Source organism: Glycine soja, chromosome 8, assembly GCF_004193775.1.
Source record: "Glycine soja cultivar W05 chromosome 8, ASM419377v2, whole genome shotgun sequence".
Taxonomy (NCBI): Eukaryota; Viridiplantae; Streptophyta; class Magnoliopsida; order Fabales; family Fabaceae; genus Glycine; species Glycine soja.
In genome coordinates, this window is record NC_041009.1 from 3,570,331 (window position 1) to 3,591,331 (window position 21,001).

Below are 21,001 nucleotides of genomic sequence, written 5' to 3' on the forward strand. Positions count from 1 at the left end.
TGATCCCAAAATTTATTATTTGCCACTAGTTAAACTAACTAATAAAGATGCTCAAAATGGATTATAAAAAAATGCTCAAAATGGTAATCAATAAATTATCTTTAGAATATGTACCACTATATTGTTTAAAAGATTCATTAAAGTAACTGTAAGTCTTAGTTACTGTATGAACTTCTTTCGGAAAAAATTACTGTATTAACTAGATGGAAATTTTATAAAGTATTTTTTTTTAAAGTAGTATCTCATGCATAACTGCATATTATATATATATATATATATATATATATATATAATTATAAAATAAAATAATCTTTAATATTTTTTATGTCTTTGTGAACATATGGTTTTACTAGCTGATTTTAATTGTTACGATTTTCTTTGTTACTTTTAGATCCTAACATTTTTTAGTGTTTTTGTTTTAGTTCTTACCATTAACTTTGGTTAGTTTAGTGTTGACAATGCTAACAAGATAAATTATATCAATTAAGATAATGCATAATATTTTAAACTAAGATAATTAGATTATTTTTAAGTGTGTAGTTTAATTAAATATTATATTTATTATTTTATATAAAAATACATTAATTATTTTAGATTTTAATATATCATGAACAATTTTTATTTTATTTTTATAATTTATTTTTTGTTGAAGAATTTTACAATTTAATTTTTTAATAAAAAATATAATTTTTTACCTAAAGTCTTATAATTTAATTTTAACATATTACTTGCACTATTAGTTTAACATTACAATTTATTAACTTTGGATTCTTATAATATAACTTTTGTAAAAATGTGATAATAATAATAATATTTATGATAAATGAATAATAATAACAATAATAATTCAAAATTCATGGCAATACAGCTCTAATGAAACTTGCTTGCCTCACTCAAGAGACTAAATTGTTTAATTTGATATTTTTACAATATATTAATTAAAATAGTTTCTAACAACTTATTAGTATGGGGCTATTTTTTGATGTACTGACAAGCGACAAGGGAGATGAAAATTATTAGTCTGTGCAGTAATTTCTCTTCCACCTTTTTTATTTTTAGTATTTATAAAAAGTACTATGCCTATGTGTAATATACTTTCTTTTACATTTCAATTTATACTTTTCATTTTCATCTATTTTTTAATTAGTTTACATTTATAATTCATCTATTTTTTAATTAGTTTACATTTATAATAAAAATGGAAATGGAAAACATAACTATTATGCATCTATTGTTGTGTAAAACAACAAAGTAAATCATAAATTTGTTCCCTTAAATATTATCTTTTCTTTCTTTTTTTATATTGTATTAGCTTTCCTCTTAAATAGTCTTTAAAACAATAATAAATTATACAAGTAGTCTCTAAAATATTGAATATTCATCAATTTAGCCTTTAAAATATGTTATATATTTTATTAATATTTTAAAACTAATTTAAAATATTTTTCAATACTTTAAAAATTATTGATTTTTTATATCAATTTTCAATGTAAGGAGTTTTAAGAAAATAGTCTATTTTTTAAAATACGAATAATAAAAATAAATACTATTGACTATTTTTTTAAATAGAGAAAAAATTAGTCAATTTTTTTTATATATTTAAGTACTAAAAAATAATTTACATCACACCTGCTATAGTCATTTTTTTTTGTAATTAAAAAAAAACTCTTAAAAAAAACCACTCTTATATGTGCATTTATTTTGAGGAGTGAAAATGCAAAAAAGAGATGGGAATTATTATGATGATTTATTATGAGGAAGTGACATCTTCATCCAACGTGGCATGAACCTAAATATAAAAACTTGGTCCTCCCTCGCACTCGCGATCGCGCTCGTACGTTCTCTTTCTTATCGGCGTAGTAGCCAAACCAAACCAATCTCCTCCTTCTCCGCTTCACAACAAAAAGATGTAGAGAGAGAAACTCTCTCTCTCTCTCTTGTGTTCAACCACTTTCTCTCTCTGGAACTGTCCATGCCACCACCGGATACACAACGTACAAAACTCACTGATTTCATAGAAACATACACAGCAAAGATGATGATAAAGTGCTCAACCACTTAGACTTAGACGCAATTTTCCCGGAAAATAAAAAAGAAAGAAAAAACAAAAAAGAAAGTTAAAACGCGCATGGCGACGCCGTTGGACGGAGGAGGAGTGGCAGTGCTCCCAAATTCCGTCAACAAGGTTGACTCCTCCTCGGCTCTCATTGGCGGCTTGAAGTGCTCCAAACCGGAGTCGCCAATTTTGATTTTCCTGTTCTTTCACAAAGCGATTCGGAATGAGCTTGACGCGCTGCACCGATTGGCCATCGCATTCGCCACCGGCAACCGCTCCGACATTAAGCCGCTCTCCGAGCGCTACCATTTCCTCAGCTCCATGTACAGGCACCACTGCAATGCTGAAGACGAGGTGCTAATCTTCCTACACCTTTACGTTTTCGGACTTTGTTACTTGTTAAGTTCTGCAACCTAATTTCCCGTTGTGAGAGAAATGACGTAGAGAGTGGAGATTTCGTGGCTGGTTTCATTTTTAATGACGAAACGATATGACACTCTTGTTTCTTCTGTCGGTCATTTCCTCTTGTTAAATTTAGGTCAAAATTTGATACTCGCTAACTAGCTTGAATATAGATTTTGCTTGTACTGAATAAATTGATTTGCAGGCTATGCATGCTTCTTAATCTTCTTTACTCTTCTGTTATTGTTCGTGCCAAGAGATGATAAAATAGAAAAAAGGAAAACTGTATCATATGGCACTTTTGCTTGGGGGCAGTACTATTGAAGCAGTGGATATGATTTCCTTAAATTGCAGCGGCGTTTTCTGATCTTTATGGTTATTCTCATTTTTTAATCTACGCGTTTGTGCACATGTCGTGGTTATACTGTGTATTGTGCATAAAAAACTAGGTAAAAACCTCCTTGTTTGTGTCATTATCACTAAATATCCACAATAAAACTGATTGAATGCTATGTAGCAGAAAAAGAAAAAGACCAGATTGAATGCTAAATGCTGATGCTCATTCATTGCTAAATTGAGCTTTTATAAGCTGGTAATGGTAAGTTAATGTGGTTAACTAACAGCTTCTGATGCATAAAGTTATTTCATTTTCTCCTACTAGATATGAAGTGATCTTTAACTGTCAGTCCTTCAGTGCATTTTTTTATAATAAGTTGTTTAGATGGGAAAGCTTTGTTTCAAAATTTAATTATCAGAGCTTCCTATAGGTTTCTTGATTAGTTTGATGACTGCTTTTTCTTTTGTAATGTGAAGGCTATTTGCTTTGGCTGTGCTTCTTTCATACTTTCTCGAAAGCATTATTTTATTAATTTGGCTTTGTCACTCCTGCTATTTTTGATCATTCTGAGGGAAATATATTCTGGAATGTAGGTGATTTTTCCAGCTCTTGATATACGTGTGAAGAATGTAGCACAGACATATTCTCTCGAGCACAAGGGTGAAAGCAACCTTTTTGATCATCTATTTGAGCTTTTAAATTCTTCCATCAATAATGATGAAAGTTTTCCAAGAGAGTTGGCATCCTGCACAGGAGCTTTGCAGACGTCAGTTAGTCAACACATGGCAAAGGAAGAGGAGCAGGTATAAGTCTATTTAATAGTAGCTCTTACCTTGTATTCCTCTCGGACTCATACAATGAGATAAATATAATGTAATGGTATTTTCTCTCCACAAGATAGACTTATTATTATTGCTTAAACAAAAATTCATAAAGATGAAGAGAAGATAATTACAAAGAGTTTGGAGAGTAAAGAATCCTCCCTATTGCTAAGAAGAATTGCCAATATTAACTATTGGAAGTGCCAAAATGGCTATTATGCGTTGCAACTGTATAACTATTAGAATTAAAATTATATTAGGTTTTTATGTTTGGTGAATAGTGATTGACTTATTATCATTTATGCTTTTGCTCACTTGATGGGTTAAGTATTCTTCTGGAGTAGTTTTAATGCGACCATCTGGGCTTTGTTTAGTGATTCAACTAGAGAAATAATCAGTAGTATGTCCTGGAATGATCAATTAAGTTGATTAGGGTTTTATATGTTAGAAATTATTGTTTTATCTAAATTGTAAATTATTATTGAAGCATGCAAGATGATATTTAATGTCTTTCTATGTGAAGAATACTTGCTATATATAACTTTTGAAGCCATTGCTTTTTGCCATTCCTCCCCTGCATCAAAATCCAAAGAAGGAATCTTGACAGTTAAATTGTTCAGGATCATAAGATTGCATCAGTTATTGAGGATTAAATGAATGGATAGTTAGATGTTACAAAACCTTGTTGAACATTATTGGATTATACAAGTAACCCTAATTAATAAAAAGAAGCTTTTTGTTTAATTTATCAAAGAAGAAACTTTATTATCAACAAGAATGGAAGAGTATATAAAATGATATGGCATTCTAAGACCAGTGCCTCACACAAACTTTTTGTGGATGATACTGTCCTAGTTGATGAGTCGAGAGAAGGAGTAAATTATGAATTTCATTTACATATCGTTAGGCTTTGGAACTGGAGTAAGGTAGAGTTATGGTGAACAGGTTCAATAAGACTGGAGTTAGCAGTGTGCTGGAGGTTAAAACTTGGATCACATCTTACCATGAATTGCGTTGGTTAGGTGTCTTGGACCCTTCCTACAAAGTGATGTGGATATTGAATATAAATGTGTGGTAAATCTTGGTGAATTTTATATAAATTTCAGTTTTAGCAAAAAGAGAGGAAGGTGGGGAGAAAAAATTACGAAGCTTTGATTTACATAAAAACTGATTACTATGAAATCATGTTTTAGTGGGATTTCTTTTGAACTAGTTTTGACTCAATTGAGTGCCAAACAAACACATAATATGTCTGAACTGGTCTTATTCTACCTAGTTATCTTATCCAGTTTTTGGTTGTTGGCAAATACCTATTGAGCTAGAAAAACAAATCAAAATGCAGTCTTCCAATTTGTCCTGATTATCATAGTGGCCATTCTAAAGAGAGTACGAGATCGTTAGCTGATCTTTATAAAGATGCCCAGAAGACAAGTCATTCTTTTATATGTGGATTGGTGGAAATTTATCTTTATGATAGCTAAATATGGAAGAAAAAGGGCCCATTTGTATAAAGCTTATATTTTGAAAAAAGCACTTTTTTAAAATTAAAATAAGCAATTGATGCGTTTGTCTAAACTACTTATTTTTCCTTTTTTTTCTTTTTTAAGAAACAAATCCTGTTTGCTTCTTAAATAAGTGCTTTTCTATAATCAATTTTTTTTTGAGTTTAAACCAACTGGCCCAAAAGCCTCCTACTCTTTTTTTTTTCAGGATGGGGTGAGGGGGATGAAATTGAGATATTATTAGAAAGAAGAAAGATAAGTACAAGTAGGGGTAGCGTAAGACATCTCTCTAAGTCACTAAAAACTAAAAAATTAATTCTTCCCACTTAACAATGTGTATTCAGATCCTTCTATGATCCCTGTAGAAAATATTGTCTGTCAGATCCAGAATTCCAGATATCTGAATTAATTATGATTCTTGTAAAAAGATTATAATAGATGATCTTAATTGACACGTCAATTTTGGGTTATATACTTTGATCTGGTTTTGTCCACTTTAACTTCTCTTGTCCTTTGGATCTCATCTGTAACACTGACTTACATATCTTATCATGAGATTTAATCATTTCTTTTCTAGGACACTTATGGCTTATGGTAAGGATTTATTTTCTCCTTTTCTGCTCTTATGGCTTATGTATGAAAAATTATCCAAAACATTCAACTATTTCTGTTCCCAGCCAAACAAGATAACATCTTTGGACCTACCTTGCTTTTTGACATGGCCTTGGGAGGTGGGGGTTGTCTTATTAAATAGCCTGCCAAATGAAAGTGATAGCTGCATGCAGTTTTTGTGCTCAGGGTGCCATTGCCCCACTTTCATTAACAATTCAAATCAGTGTTTTAAATCCTGGATTGCGGCATGTAGTGGCCTGCCCCAAAAACGCTGTAGTGGGATAGCAGATAGCTGCGATTGGAATTTTTTTTATATAGTTTACATAATGTATACTATATACCTATAAATTCTCAAAAATGATAAAAAAAAATACTCAAAATTAATGACATTCATAATTATCAATAAAAGGTCGTAGATGTCTTTAAAAAAACATACAAGTAAATACCATCAAAAGTCAAATGCAAGTTTCCTAGATAGAAATCATCAATCACCATCTAAATCCAAATCTTCTTTTATCATTTTCACTACCATCATTAATGTGATATTAGTAAATATATTATTATTGCTACACTTATCACCTTTGGAATTTTTTTTGGAAATTGAGTATTTCAAGTACCATGTTAATCAATTATGCATTTTTTTTGAAAAATTATTATTATTAACTTCTTAATTGTTTAATGGGTATTGAATATTACCTTATTACTTTATCTATAATTTTTTTAACTGTTAAAATTTCAGCCTGGTAAATAAATGAGTACTTTGTATAAAAAATACTGCTAAAATTGAACTCAAGAAAGCTTTACAAAAAAGAGTCACATAGTTCTGATTGCATGTAGAATTTATGACATGGAGTAAATTGTTTATTATTTTGATGGGTTAATGGGTTACTATGTACATGAGAGCTTTTCTTTTATGATGTAATTTCCTGTTATTAATTAATGTGGTTCATATGTACTGAGGAGCTTTTTTATTAATGGGTTGATATACTAGATAGGTAACATATAATCTGTTTATAAGCTGGTGTCCTAAAGGAGGATTCTTGGAGTATCATTTTGTCATGGCCAATTTAAATGGCTTCATAACCTTATTTGCTTGGGGATGTGTCTGACTTTTTTGTTTGTCGAGTGATATTAGGTATTTCCTCTGCTTATTGAGAAGTTTTCTCTTGAGGAACAGGCATCCTTAGTTTGGCAGTTTCTTTGCAGTATTCCTGTGAATATGATGGCCGAATTTCTACCATGGCTTTCAACATCTATATCACCTGATGAATCTCAGGATATGCAAAATTGCTTAATCAAGATAGTGCCACAGGAAAAACTCCTTCAGAAGGTGTGGTTTTCAAATGCTAACTGAGCATTGTTGTTTCCTTTTCTTTGTTAATGCTTTTTATGTGTTGAATATGATGATGCTATTTATTGTTAGCTGACAGACAACAAGGAGATTCTACATTAGGAAGAATAAGAGAGTTTAGGGAATTAGAGGTTTAAACTTCTATTAATAGAAATAAAAGAAGCTGTCATTTATAGTAATAACTGTTTGGTTGGTTACAGTACAGAGAGTAGTTATGAGGCAGTTAGGGAGAGTAATTGGGGGGTGTCAATTGTTTTTGAGAAAGAGAGAAGAGGCCAGGTCTCTTAAATCTTTATTTCACAAATACACGTGTTCTTCATCTCTGTTGTGTACCACATTGACACTATTGCAGAGATTGATTGTTTGCAATGAACATTACTCATCTGTCTCATATTCTGGTCTTGTTCTATTATTTATATTCATTTGATTTGATATATAACTGTAATATATCTTAATCTTATTGTATTCTTGCTTATTGAAGGTCGTTTTCTCCTGGATGGAAGGAAGAAGTAGCATTAACACAATTGAAACTTGTGTAAATCATTCTCAAGTTCAATGTAGTTCTAGGTCATTAACCCATCAGGTTGAGAAAGTAAACTGTGCTTGTGAATCCACAACAACGGGAAAAAGGAAACATTCTGAATCTATGATAGATGTTTCTGATACCACTGGAACACATCCTATAGATGAAATATTGCTCTGGCATAATGCAATAAAAAAAGAGTTAAGTGAGATAGCAGTGGAGGCCAGAAATATACAGCACTCTGGAGATTTTACTAATCTATCTGCTTTTAACGAAAGATTTCAATTCATAGCTGAAGTTTGCATATTTCACAGGTATCACCTTAATTTAGTTTGATCAATATTTTGTCTATTGGAAGTATCATATTTCTCTTCTATTAATCAATTCCATACTCAATTTATCATAAGACGTGCCTTGTTATCTGAAACTATTTATTTTTATAAATGCAGTATTGCTGAGGACAAGGTTATTTTTCCAGCAGTAGATGGCGAATTTTCTTTCTTTCAGGAGCATGCTGAAGAAGAAAGTCAATTTAAAGACTTTCGGCACTTGATTGAAAGTATTCAAAGTGAAGGAGCATCATCTAATTCAGATGTTGAATTTTATTCCAAGTTATGCACACATGCTGATCATATAATGGAAACCATACAGAGGCATTTCCATAATGAAGAAGTTCAGGTGAGCCATTATTAATCGATTGACAAGTGAATCAAATCGCACAAATAGTAAAACACGGTAAGACCGAGTGTCGTGCCCACATAGACTTCATTTGTGCAAAAGTAGCTTGTGCAAACCAAATTCTAAGCAATGGAAATGAACGTTTGATTGATTTTTTTTTAACTATAGTGCAGAATGTAAAAATATCATAAAAGTAGTAAAGAAGTAAAAAAAAAAAAAGGACCCTGCTACTAAGTCAAAAACACAAGCACTTAGGGTGCAGAAAACAGAGAATATGCAGAATTATGGAATTTGTTGGGTGTTTGGCCTTACTAAACCACTCTTGATGTAATATTAATGATGTTTCTCTACTCAATGTTCATTCAAGTGTTACCCTAATCAAGATTCCTCTAGTGAAAGGGCCTAAATTACTTCACTTAACTCCTAATCCCTTAGCAAGTTAAATGACTTGGATCACAACAAGAATTAAAAATAAGGCTAATAAACCACATTCTATCCCTATACATGAGTTTTACTAGAAGCTACTTTCGGTTCTTAGTGGTGATAGCATTTTCCAATGACTCTCACTCTATAAAACATGCATGTGGGTGATCAAACCATAAACAAGGCAATAATAAAAGAAAGTAAGCAATAACATTGAAAATGAACATCAAATAGATAGAAGAGATAATTACATCAAGAGTTTGTAGTGCACCAAACCCCCAACAATGAGTGAACTAGCCTCTCATTCTCATGAGAGGCCTTACAAGAGAAGGAAATACAAAGTGGTAGAAGAAGAAATGGTCAAGAACAATGAGGACTAGCTTGAGCTCTATGTTTTCGTGCTTTTTGCTATGCCCTCGAGTGATCCTCCTAAATCCCAAGAGAATGTGCTTTTATATTGGGCCCAACACCTTTGTCTTGTCACTTCAGAGTGGGCTCTACTCCCGGCCCCGGGGCGAGTCCTTCGCAAATTCCAAAAGACACTTCATATGTGATTCTACTTGCTAGGCGAATTCTTCAACAATTGCAATTCTGAATTTCATTTATTCACTCAGTGAGCTTTGCTCGCTGGTCGAGTTCTTCTAATGACTTGGTCTTTCTTCTTTACTCTTGAGTTGCCACGTGGCCTTGTTTGTACAAATACTCTTGCTGGGCGAGCATAGTTTGCTGGGTGAAACATCATGAATGACAGCTTCAATTGGTGCTCCAAAATTCTTGACAAAAGTGTAAAATCTAGAGGAAAAGGATTAAAATTTTATTCTATAAAACTCTATTTCCTAACTAAGTTGAGGTTAAACTAAAGCAAAAATTAAGGAAAAGTAGATAATTGTTGTGTTATTTGTAATTCAAATGAAAGTGTGCACAACAATTATCAGCCGTCATTGCTCATGTGATAATCTTTTTAAGTGACTAGTGTGAGATAAGAGTGTTATGAAAATGCAATGTTAATTGCAACAAGAGTAATTAATTTATTGCTGGGATTTGAATGCCATAAATTCTGAAGTTGATAAATGTGATAATTGTTTTATCTATTTAGTTAGTTATTTTTTATTGGAGTGAAACATTAACATGGGAAATTCCTTATAAGGAATTTACAATTAATCTCTGTTTTAATCTATTAGTGTTCTTAATTCCTCTCATCTATAGGTTCTTCCACTTGCAAGAAAGCACTTTAGCTTTAGAAGGCAATGTGAGCTTTTGTATCAAAGCTTATGCATGATGCCTCTGAAATTGATTGAGCGTGTCCTGCCATGGTTGGTAGGATCTTTAACTCAAGATGAAGCGAAGATGTTTCAGAGAAATATGCAGTTGGCAGGTTCTATGTCTCTTCAAACCTCCTTGCCTTCTTAAAGAAATTATATCTCCGAGAATTTTATTTGTGTGTAATCTACATTTGACAACTTCTTAATCTGCTTCAGCTCCAGCAACAGATTCTGCTCTTGTCACACTCTTCTGTGGATGGGCTTGCAAGGCTCGTAATGAAGGTCTGTGTTTGTCTTCAGGTGCATCAGGTTGTTGTCCTGCTCAAAGACTTTCAGATATTGAAGAAAACATTGGTTGGCCATCCTGTGCTTGTGCATCTGCATTATCTAATAGTCATGTATTAGCTGAATCAGGTGGGAACAATAGACCAGTCAAGAGAAACATATCGGAGTTGCACAAAAATGAAGATCTACCTGAAACTTCAGAGGCTGAAGATATTCAGAAACAATGTTGTAGTGCACGGCCTTGTTGTGTGCCAGGTTTAGGAGTAAGTAGTAACAATTTAGGGCTGAGTTCTCTTTCTACAGCCAAGTCCTTACGGTCCTTGTCTTTCAGCTCTTCTGCCCCATCTCTTAATTCCAGTCTTTTCATATGGGAAACAGAGAGCAGCTCATGCAATGTTGGATCTACACAAAGACCAATTGATACCATATTTAAATTCCATAAAGCTATACGCAAAGACTTGGAGTATCTAGATGTTGAATCTGGAAAGCTGAGTGATGGTGATGAGACAATTCTTCGGCAATTTAATGGAAGATTTCGTCTTTTGTGGGGTTTGTATAGAGCTCATAGTAATGCTGAAGATGAGATAGTATTTCCAGCTTTAGAATCCAAAGAGGCACTTCATAATGTGAGTCATTCGTACATGCTGGACCATAAGCAGGAAGAACAATTGTTTGAGGATATTTCCTGTGTTCTTTCAGAGTTTTCTGTCCTTCATGAAGCCTTGCAGATGACCCATATGTCAGACAATTTAACTGAGAGTAATTTTGGAACCTCTGATGCTAATAATAGTGATGATATCAAAAAATATAATGAACTTGCTACTAAGCTTCAGGGGATGTGCAAATCCATAAGAGTCACCCTGGATCAGCATCTTTTCAGAGAAGAATGCGAACTGTGGCCATTGTTTGGGAGACATTTCACTGTAGAGGAACAAGACAAGATAGTGGGTCGGATAATTGGAACAACAGGTGCTGAAGTTCTCCAATCAATGTTACCATGGGTAACGTCTGCACTTACTCAGGATGAACAAAACAAAATGATGGATACATGGAAGCAGGCAACTAAGAACACTATGTTCAATGAATGGCTTAGTGAATGCTGGAAAGAGAGTCCAGTGTCTACAGCACAGACAGAAACATCAGATCATATCACTTCTCAGAGAGGTATGTGATAAGATTTTAGTTTCTTTCATCTTTTGTGGAAATTGTGAGATTGAATATTTAATAATATAGCGTGTTATTGTTCTTTCCTAGGTGCTGAATATCAAGAAAGCTTGGACCACAATGATCAGATGTTCAAGCCAGGTTGGAAAGACATATTTCGGATGAATCAGAATGAACTTGAGTCAGAGATCCGCAAGGTATATCGAGACTCAACTCTTGATCCAAGGAGAAAAGCATATCTTGTGCAGAATCTAATGACAAGGTTGGTTCTAGTGATCATACTTTTGGTGTTATTTAATAGGGACAAAATTTGCTGTATATTTGTTAGATAGCACTTTAGTCTATTGTCATCAAGTTCCAATTCTTGATTAGTTATCTTTGTCTTGTACTAGTCGATGGATAGCTGCCCAGCAGAAATCACCTAAAGCTTTATCTGAAGGATCATCTAACAGTGTAGAAATAGAAGGACTCTCACCATCATTTCGGGACCCAGAGAAACATGTATTTGGGTGTGAGCACTATAAGAGAAATTGCAAGCTTCGGGCTGCATGTTGTGGCAAGTTATTTACTTGCAGATTTTGTCATGACAATGTCCGCGATCACTCTATGGATAGGTAAATTTCTCATGGAATTTCTTATGTCTTGTATTTTATAATAGTATTTACTTCTAATCATCTGCTTGATCATTGCAGAAAAGCAACATCAGAAATGATGTGTATGCGCTGCCTGAATATACAGCCAATAGGGCCCCTATGCATAACACCTTCATGTAATGGGTTTTCAATGGCAAAGTACTATTGCAATATATGCAAATTTTTTGATGATGAAAGGTATCTTTTAGTTCTTCAGAAAAAATTTTGGTGTTAAAATTGCTATTACCTGTTTCTTGAGATGTACATATTTATACTTCTGAAAACAATCTATAGTTAAAAAAATTTAGTGTGTCTATATGAATGTTTTAGCAAGAAATATATCTAGTTGATTATAATTTAGTCTTTCAACTTTTTAGTTAATTTTATTTTTCCTTGTTACTTTTATTCCATCAAACTTTGCATCATTCATTTTCAGGAATGTATATCATTGCCCATTTTGCAATTTATGCCGTGTTGGACAAGGGCTTGGTATTGATTATTTTCATTGCATGAAGTGCAATTGTTGCCTGGGGATTAAATCATCATCTCATAAGTGCCTGGAGAAAGGTTTAGAAATGAACTGCCCAATTTGTTGTGATGACCTGTTCACTTCAAGTGCCACAGTCAGAGCTCTACCTTGTGGCCACTATATGCATTCTGCTTGCTTCCAGGTCTATTTCACACCTATTTTAGGTTTTAGGTTTCAATTCCCTACCCAAACCAGGGGTAACCTATTCTCAAGGGTTGTGGATTCAATCTTATATTTTGTTATATTATGTTAGGCATACACGTGTAGTCACTACACATGTCCAATCTGCAGCAAGTCATTGGGAGATATGGCGGTAAGATGATTTTCTTTCATTAAATCCTTACTTTGCAATCTATTAAGACTTTATTCTCCACCTTTACAATTCTCCATAAAAAAAGAACAAAATATTTATAGATGCACAAAAATCTGCAAAGGAAAACCAAACAGGGTCATTAGTTTAATAATGCTCTACTATCTTTCTAACATGTACTTGAGTGAGAAGTTGAGGCAAAATAAAAGATGTTAACAGTTTGCATTTGTTCATATAATTTAGTTAAAAGTAAAGCTTGATATTGCTTAGTTTGGAAAAAATAAAACTTGAACTAAAGAGTGTAAGAAGGAATACATTCCCTTTGATAAAGAAATTCATTGAAAAGATGAGGGATATAATTAGATTATTCATGTCAAATCAATTGAAAGCTTGAAGAGGTACCCGACATACTATTCTTAGTTTTTTCTGTACCTACCCAGGTTTACTTTGGTATGCTTGATGCCCTATTGGCTGCTGAGGAACTTCCTGAAGAGTACAAGGACCGGTGTCAGGTGAGTACTTTTTGTGTCGATCTCTTACATGACTCTTCACTTCATTCCTTATGAAAGAGAGAATTTTGACATTTTAGTTGACCAGCAAAGAATTTGTAAGATCAATGTTTGTTAAGCCTGTTTTGTAATGGCAATGCAGGACATACTCTGCCATGACTGTGATCGGAAGGGCACTTCACGCTTCCACTGGTTGTACCACAAATGTGGATTTTGTGGCTCTTACAATACCCGGGTTATCAAATGTGAGACGTCAAATTCCAGCTGCTCTTAGTGTGCTTCTTTTGTCGGGAGGTAGACAGAGTTGGTAAATACTTGTATAGCAAATTAAGAATGCAAATTTTGCCTTGACTAGGAAGGAACCCCCTTATCGTTTCGTCTTATACTTGAACAGATGCTCCAAATCAGTCTAATAGCAATTATATTAATGCAACGTATATTGTTGCAGCTCCTATTCGTTTCTTTCTTCTGATCGTTAACTTCATTTAAGTTCACTGACTGCGCTGCGATCACGCTGAGCAATTTATCTCCGAAAATAATAATCACTTAGAAGATGCATATTTATATTCCAGGTTGATGATTTTTTCCTGTCGCATGCAAAAAATGATCATGGGTTAAAAGCCAACAATTCCTATCAAACCCGCCCAGAAAAGTATATGTTTATATTAAGAAAAGAAAAATACTCATTACCATCCCTACTTTGCTTGGAAATAGTCTCAAGGTATTATTCATCATCATATTCCAGAAAAAAGGCTCACAATTTTCCTTACTATCGGTACGCACGTAATCGCCAGGAAGACGTTCCCCAACTTTTATCCCAAAAAGTGACCTAACCAGATTCATAGTTCTAGTAAAGAATCCACTTCCGCTTACAGATGAATGTGACCCCCTCCCGGATTGACTAGAACTGGGTTTCAGAGTGGAACATCATGATGAGCTTCCATTGAAATATCTCTTCTCTTCCATGCTTACCCATATAAGTTTCTTAGGCAGGACAATTACTGCTCCCCCCGCCCGAAATACTACTTTGCTAGAAAGCATATGCCTTTTTACTTTGACCTACAAATTTATGGAATAAGAATAACAATATAGCGATAGGAACTGTATATGTAGCAGTAACCTTGAGGCATGTTCCTCAAGGTTTAGATCAGCAATCCTGTCCAATGTCCATAGTATAATTGTCAGAATGTTCCATTTTATTTTATAGTCTAACAGCTACATTCAAAAGAGATTAAGGGGCAGTAACAACATGAAAAATGACACCCCCCCTCCCTAACTATAAATGGAAAGTCTAACTCATTGACAAATGAAGTTTAACTTTTTGTTATTTCTTTCTTTTCTATTTTCATTCACTCTATTTTTTACTTTTTTATTTCCTTCCTACAAAACGCACACTAAAATTATTATTCCAATTCTAAACAAACTTCTAAACATCATAATTAAATTTCAATAACAAACCTCAATGTCATGCCCAATTTAATGGGTCATGTGAAAAATTATAAGTGAAATTTTTGGAACTCAACGAACAAGAACACAACAGCACGGTGATCTATGCATTTTGTGCAAGGTTCTTGTATAATCTGTCTCCGAAGTCTAACAGCTGAAGCTAGAGCATTTCTCTGTGCAAGGTTTTTATATAATCTCTCTCCGAAGTCTAGCAGTAATTTATAGTCTTACACCTAAGAATAAAACACTGCACACCTTTTCTTCATCTTTAGGGCAATTAAATGGAGTCTCACAAGGAAGAATAATTAAGTTTAAGTATTTTTAACGAAAGAGTAAAAAGGTGAGCGAGGTTAGAAGAGGTGTTCTTTGAGCATGAGAGAAAATAAAAATGGAACGAGATGATGGAGGCCAAGTCTGGCAATGAGGAGCAAGGACTGGCCTCCTAAATGAAGATAATTAAGACGATTTCTAAATGAATAAGCAATTTATTAGTGGAGTACTTGTCGTGTATTTGGATGTAAAGGATCTAATCAAAACTATTGCATGTAACTTTTGCCTAAATACGCGAATCTATAGCCAGTGTTTATAAATTATAATGTATGTCCAAACTCATTATAAATATTTCAAGTAATTAGGTGGGATGCTTTATTTGAAGATATTGTTTTTTTTTTTTTTTTGTGTGTGTGTGTGTCTGAATAAAACCATGTTGTATTAAGAAAAAGAAGAGGCTGTGGAAGCCCTTACATCATGGTTTACAAATTACAAGAACTTGGATTTCGGATGGAGCCTCCTCAATCCAAACAGAATGATAAGAAGAAAAAGCTAGCCTAGCAAAGTCTATGTAACATTGTTTCCTGTCCTTCTTGTGTGTTAATAAAGATATTATTTTTTTAGTATAGTAAACAAAAAATTCCTAGAATAGTAAGAGTCTAAAAAAAAGAAGGTAAAAAAGCGTTATCTTCACTTAGATATACTTTGAACAATTTAATTTATCCCTGAATCAAAAGTGTTTAAAAAGATTAATAAGAACTTAGGAAGGGGATTGTGCAATATATTCAAGTCAAGGTTTTAGGGTTGTAATTAGTGAAGAAATTTAATCTACAAGGACAAAGCATAGTATAGGTCACAATCACGGCCATTAATCCATGTGAAGATAAAAGAAGACAATACCATCCAATTAATTGTAGTTATGTCCTTTCGATGTCGTGAGTCCATTTGCAGGATTTTTTTTTCAACGAGTCCATTTCATGGATATGATGCCATAAAATCCTAAAAATCGAGGAAGGATGGAGAAGCCCACCGCATAGACACATGCCCTACATCTACATGTATAATACAACGCATTCTTTGGTCCCAAAAAGAAACACACACAAGGCTCACTTAATTCTAATATAAAATGAAAACGTATAAATTTTTTTATCAGAAAACCAATTTCCATTGAAGTCCATCGTGGTTATAGTTTATAACCCCCAAAAAGCTAATCACGAGTTAATTGATTCAAGATTTTTGGTCTTGTGAAGTGAATTTTAGGACCATTTGGGATGCCATTATCTTGTCAACATTGCATCTGAACTAAATTTACTCCAAGGATAACTCACGCATTAATTACTTAATTTACTCAGGACCGCTGATGTGAAACAATATTACTAATTCAAAGTTAAAACCGCAAGAAACAATGGAGTGGTAGTGATAGGAATCCCATTCTAGTGTGTCAGCTGTTTGGCAGCATATGATTAACCATATTCTCGAGCTTGTCTAATTGGAATTTCACCATTTATGACACGAATGCTGGTTGTCCAATAAATAGCACATACTAATTTGGAGCATTCAGTATATTTCCAAATTAAATGCATAGTCTAAGCATATGCATGCCCGTAGATAAATCAAAGGATGGCCCATGATTAGCTGAGTTAGTAGCTAACAAAGGCTCAGACAAACAAACTTTCCAAAAGTTAAAGTTTCATCAAGAATTTGTGTCCATGAAACTTCCACCACTAGTTGTCATATGTTATGCAATTAAAGACAAAATGTTAGTTGTTGAACAAAAGAGCATTTCTCATAAATAAATAAGGGTTAATCTAAACAAGCACTAACCACAAAAGCTTCCATTTATTGGAGGATTCATCACAGAAAACAAGATGGGACAAAGCATTAAAAATGGACAGATTCCCATTGTTCTGCCCAACAAGCTTGTACCCTATTATCTGCAGGACCATCAAAGATTTTTTTTATCCCTCCGAATAATTAGCTTGGCATAAACATAATCAACTTCATTTTGTACCATGCTAATTAACCTCTATTGATCACTGATCAGAGTAAACAATGACGAATTTGACAAGCCAAGCAAAATTAACAATTAATCCATGACATGATCAAATCATTTGTTGCTTTTCTTGGCCTTCCCAACACGTAAAAAAGAACCCAACCCGAAGAGACTAGTACCACTTCCTTTAGAAATGCAAGGAGTTGGTAGGTTCAAAACAGGACTAATCCAAAGACCATTGGCATAAGATCCTCCATAACTCTTACTTGAATGAGACCTTTGTATAGGATACAAATTTAAGGTAGAAGAGCTTGAAGATGATAGTGGCTTAGCTTGATGCCTGGTTGAACTCACTCTCTTTGGCTGTGGCACTGAACCAGCTGAATTGCTCCTTGACAAAGGAGGTGAATAACACATCAAACTTTTCTTTGTATCACAACTGAGACTTTTGCTTCTACTGAAACCCCAGAAAGATGTGGAGTAAGTTTTCTTATCATGTAGAACTTCTCTAGTGCTCTCTTTCTTTATTTTGTCAACACTAGAAGGAAGTGGAGGAAGTCTCGTATATGGAGCTTCTCCATAAAGGGTGTGTTTCCTAGTAGTGTTTCTCTTTTTCTGCATCTGAATGGGAACGATCACCCCATTGGAGAAAAGCTCATCTGCAGAAGATGATTCAAACTCAAGGCTTCTTCTGCTAGTGCTGAACTCAAAGTCATGATTTGACTCAAGAAGCATTGTGTCTTTGCGTGGAACATCTTGTTGCTTTTGTAGCTCAGAGACGACATCATGGGAAAAAGAGAAACGAGGGGGAACTATTTTAGAACACATAGACACAGTTCCCACCAATTAGGAAAATTGAAGAGGGAAACAAAAATCAAGGTGGACTTCAAGGTATGATGATGATGTGAGAAAGGAGAATAAAGCAAGGAAAAGAATTCAAACGTGAAAAGCAAAGCAAGGGAAGAGAGATTTATTGGTTGAAAGTAATCAAAATATGGGGTTGCTTTTGATTTACAAGTCAGAAATACACGGAAACAGAAGGCATCCAGATACAGTGTACAAAAGGAAGAGCGTGGGTAACCATTTTATTTTCAAAGGATAGAGATATTCTGTGAAAATTGGAAGATCAAAGGAGATTCAATGTTCTTCTCTGAATAGAAACAAAAAGGAAGACACAGAATATGACTTAAAAAAGAGAAAATGTAATGTGTGACAATTTGGAAATTGTAAAAAAAGGATGTGAACTGCAAAGTCAGTGAAGGTTAAAGGTATGTGACTGAAACAAGATCTAATTCTGCTGAATTGAAGGAATATGTTTGGAGTTTCTCTAAAATAGTCCCCCCGACAAAACTTATCCAGTTATTTTTTTTATCATATTATTGATAGGATGTGTATTTATTAATTTTATTATTAATTAATTTTTATTAAATAATCTAATGATTATTTTAATGGGAAATTCTTTTTTTTTTTATCTGGTTTAAAAGACTGAATCCAGTGTTATTTAGACTAAGTACTTTAAGTTAAGTTAAGATGTGTAGAATTTGGATGTACTCATCTCAACCATCGATGAAGCTATATATTCTTTTCCACCGTCATATTTATATAATTTTAAGGTGGATGAACATTAATTGTCTCTTCTCTAACAATCACAATTTATTATATAATTGAAAAATCATTTAGATGGTGAAGGACTGTCAAATAAATATTTATAAATTAGGTTAGCTCCAGGTGTGCAATTATCTCTTGTTCCTTGTATTTGAGAATGATTCCTTATAACATATTTAATAGTAATTTGAATAATCATATAACACGTTGATAGACCAAACTGTAATCTTTCTGGGTTAATCACCTCCATGATTAGAATTATACTAAATACGTTTTCTTTTTTTCCCCCTGAAATATAAAAAGAATCTTCACCGATTAACACAATCTTGGTTATGATCACTAGATATAATAATAAGTATATCATTATGTATTCCAAAAAAAAAGTAAATAAATAAATATCTGCAAGATTTTTTGAAGCATAGTCAAATTATTAGAGTTTCTATAGACAGAAATTTTAAAAATGGAAAAAGAATTTTCGTTACTCCAATATCTTTGAAATTTGATAGTTAAATCTTTCTATAATTGCGTTATTAAAAATGAAGCTGATGAAATGAAAGAACGTTCTACCTGCTAACTAAATTTAACATATTGAAGAAGGACTCGAGGATTAGGGTACAAAAAAATTATAATTAGACCACTACTCTGCCTTCATTACTTTTTTTAATTTCTGTTTACAAAAGTTCAACAAGTGGATTAAGTTAGAAAGGACCAACACCTTTAAACTAAAGCTGTTATTCAACATCGTGTTAAGGACCGAATCCCTAAAATCATAATCTAATAAAACTTGTCACCACAAAAACCTTCCTAAATTATCACGCCCTTCCTATATTCTAAAGAAGTCGTCACGTATTATAATTTGACGCGAAAACGGCATTATCCAAACATATGCAATAACTTGGTCAAATTATGGATGATACTGACTTAATAATTATTTACCTGAACATTACTTGTATTGTATGACACAAGTCTATTGTGACTTGTCAAAGTTGGAAATATTGAAACCTTCATTCTATTGTAAGGGTGAGTTGAGGTTAAAGTATTAGTTGTATTTTCTTATCTAGTTAGAATTGAAGTTTTACTTCAATAATCTACCTAATCAAAATTTACATTTAAATGTCAGTATTAATAAGACAAAACTTCACTTCTAGTCAGAGAATAATATAGAAATTCACTACATCTAAATTTTGTCTTGCAAGCATTAGGATGGGAAGAAGAGATAAAACTATAGGATTGGTACCTAGATGAGCAAATTCTTGCATGACAGATAAGTAACGTTCCTTTTTTCACAAAGACAGAAAACCCATTTTTGACAAGTTGCCATGTGATTAATCAATCTCTCAATGAGTAAAACCCAGAGGCTTGATGATGACAAAGTAGTCCTTATTTCCGATGCCCACAGCATGGGAACCCACTCACCAACTGTTTGAAGAACCCCACAAAGCATCCATCAACCCAAAATATTGGTCTTAACAGGAACAATTGTTTGGTGCAAGAAAAGATGTAACCAAAATCATAATCTGTTTGAGAAATGCTGTACACTTCGTTGAGTGTGACCAATCTTCATTTTAATAAATAAATGATGTAGAGACTTGCACGTGATTGCTTTAGTGGATCCAAAGAGAAAGTAAAATGTCATCACTCCAGCATAGAGTCATCCAATTATAGAGGTGGTGGTGCCCTTATATATAGTTGCCTCGTTCATGTGTGAAGAAATGGAAGAAAAATACTCTTGTTCTAGTACTTAAATTTGTGAGTGAGTTTACATTAAATATTTTTTTTTTCATTCACAAGATTTAAATCAAAGATCTTATTTAAAAAATTGAGTCCACTTGTACCAACAACTTAATGGTAAAGTCATTCATTTTAATTGGTTTTCTTTCATGTGAAATAGTAAAATAAGAAATAAAATTTATCTAAATAAATTACTCTTACAAAATTAAGGCAAAAATTTTGTGGTATAAAATTTAAAGTAATAGACTTTTATAACATCAAAATTAAAATAAAGAATTTAGTAATAGACCGAAAGTTTGAAATTCTTTAAACTCAAGTTCTTGCATGTGAAATTGAAGATAACTGTGATTCTTTTAGGCTTTTTCTCTTCTTCAAGTCATCACGTATTCACGTTACTTCATCTAGCCTTATTTTCTTCATTATTTTGAGGAGTGTTTATTATTTATTTATTTTAGGAAAGGAGTGTTTATTATTACTCTTAGGAGCCTTATGTATTTTTGTCATTTTTATTTAAACAAATATTTAGAATACCTTTATTATTATTTTATTATATATAAAAT

General features: G+C 33.1%; 2 protein-coding genes across 6 annotated transcripts; one reads left to right on the forward strand and one right to left on the reverse strand.

Annotated features, from left to right (window-relative positions):
- The first annotated feature begins 1,805 nt into the window (after positions 1 to 1,805).
- Positions 1,806 to 13,850, forward strand: LOC114421212 (zinc finger protein BRUTUS-like). 5 transcript variants are annotated; one of them, XM_028387049.1, is made up of 15 exons: positions 1,806 to 2,410; positions 3,389 to 3,598; positions 6,866 to 7,060; positions 7,563 to 7,918; positions 8,054 to 8,282; positions 9,912 to 10,080; positions 10,184 to 10,276; positions 10,382 to 11,416; positions 11,507 to 11,678; positions 11,809 to 12,030; positions 12,109 to 12,246; positions 12,485 to 12,719; positions 12,831 to 12,890; positions 13,328 to 13,399; positions 13,539 to 13,850. In XM_028387049.1, the coding sequence occupies exons 1-15, from the start codon at positions 2,129 to 2,131 to the stop codon at positions 13,668 to 13,670; spliced, it is 3,600 nt and encodes a 1,199-aa protein (XP_028242850.1). In that variant the 5' UTR covers positions 1,806 to 2,128; the 3' UTR covers positions 13,671 to 13,850. The 5 variants fall into 5 exon arrangements, with proteins under 5 accessions (XP_028242850.1, XP_028242848.1, XP_028242849.1 ...); XM_028387047.1 differs by having other exon boundaries at positions 10,184 to 11,416; XM_028387048.1 differs by having other exon boundaries at positions 6,908 to 7,060; positions 10,184 to 11,416.
- A 3,029-nt stretch (positions 13,851 to 16,879) lies between these two features.
- On the reverse strand, positions 16,880 to 18,331 carry LOC114423890. Its single transcript, XM_028390800.1, has one exon. The coding sequence runs from the start codon at positions 17,931 to 17,933 to the stop codon at positions 17,220 to 17,222; it is 714 nt and encodes a 237-aa protein (XP_028246601.1). The 5' UTR covers positions 17,934 to 18,331; the 3' UTR covers positions 16,880 to 17,219.
- Between the last annotated feature and the right edge of the window lie 2,670 nt (positions 18,332 to 21,001).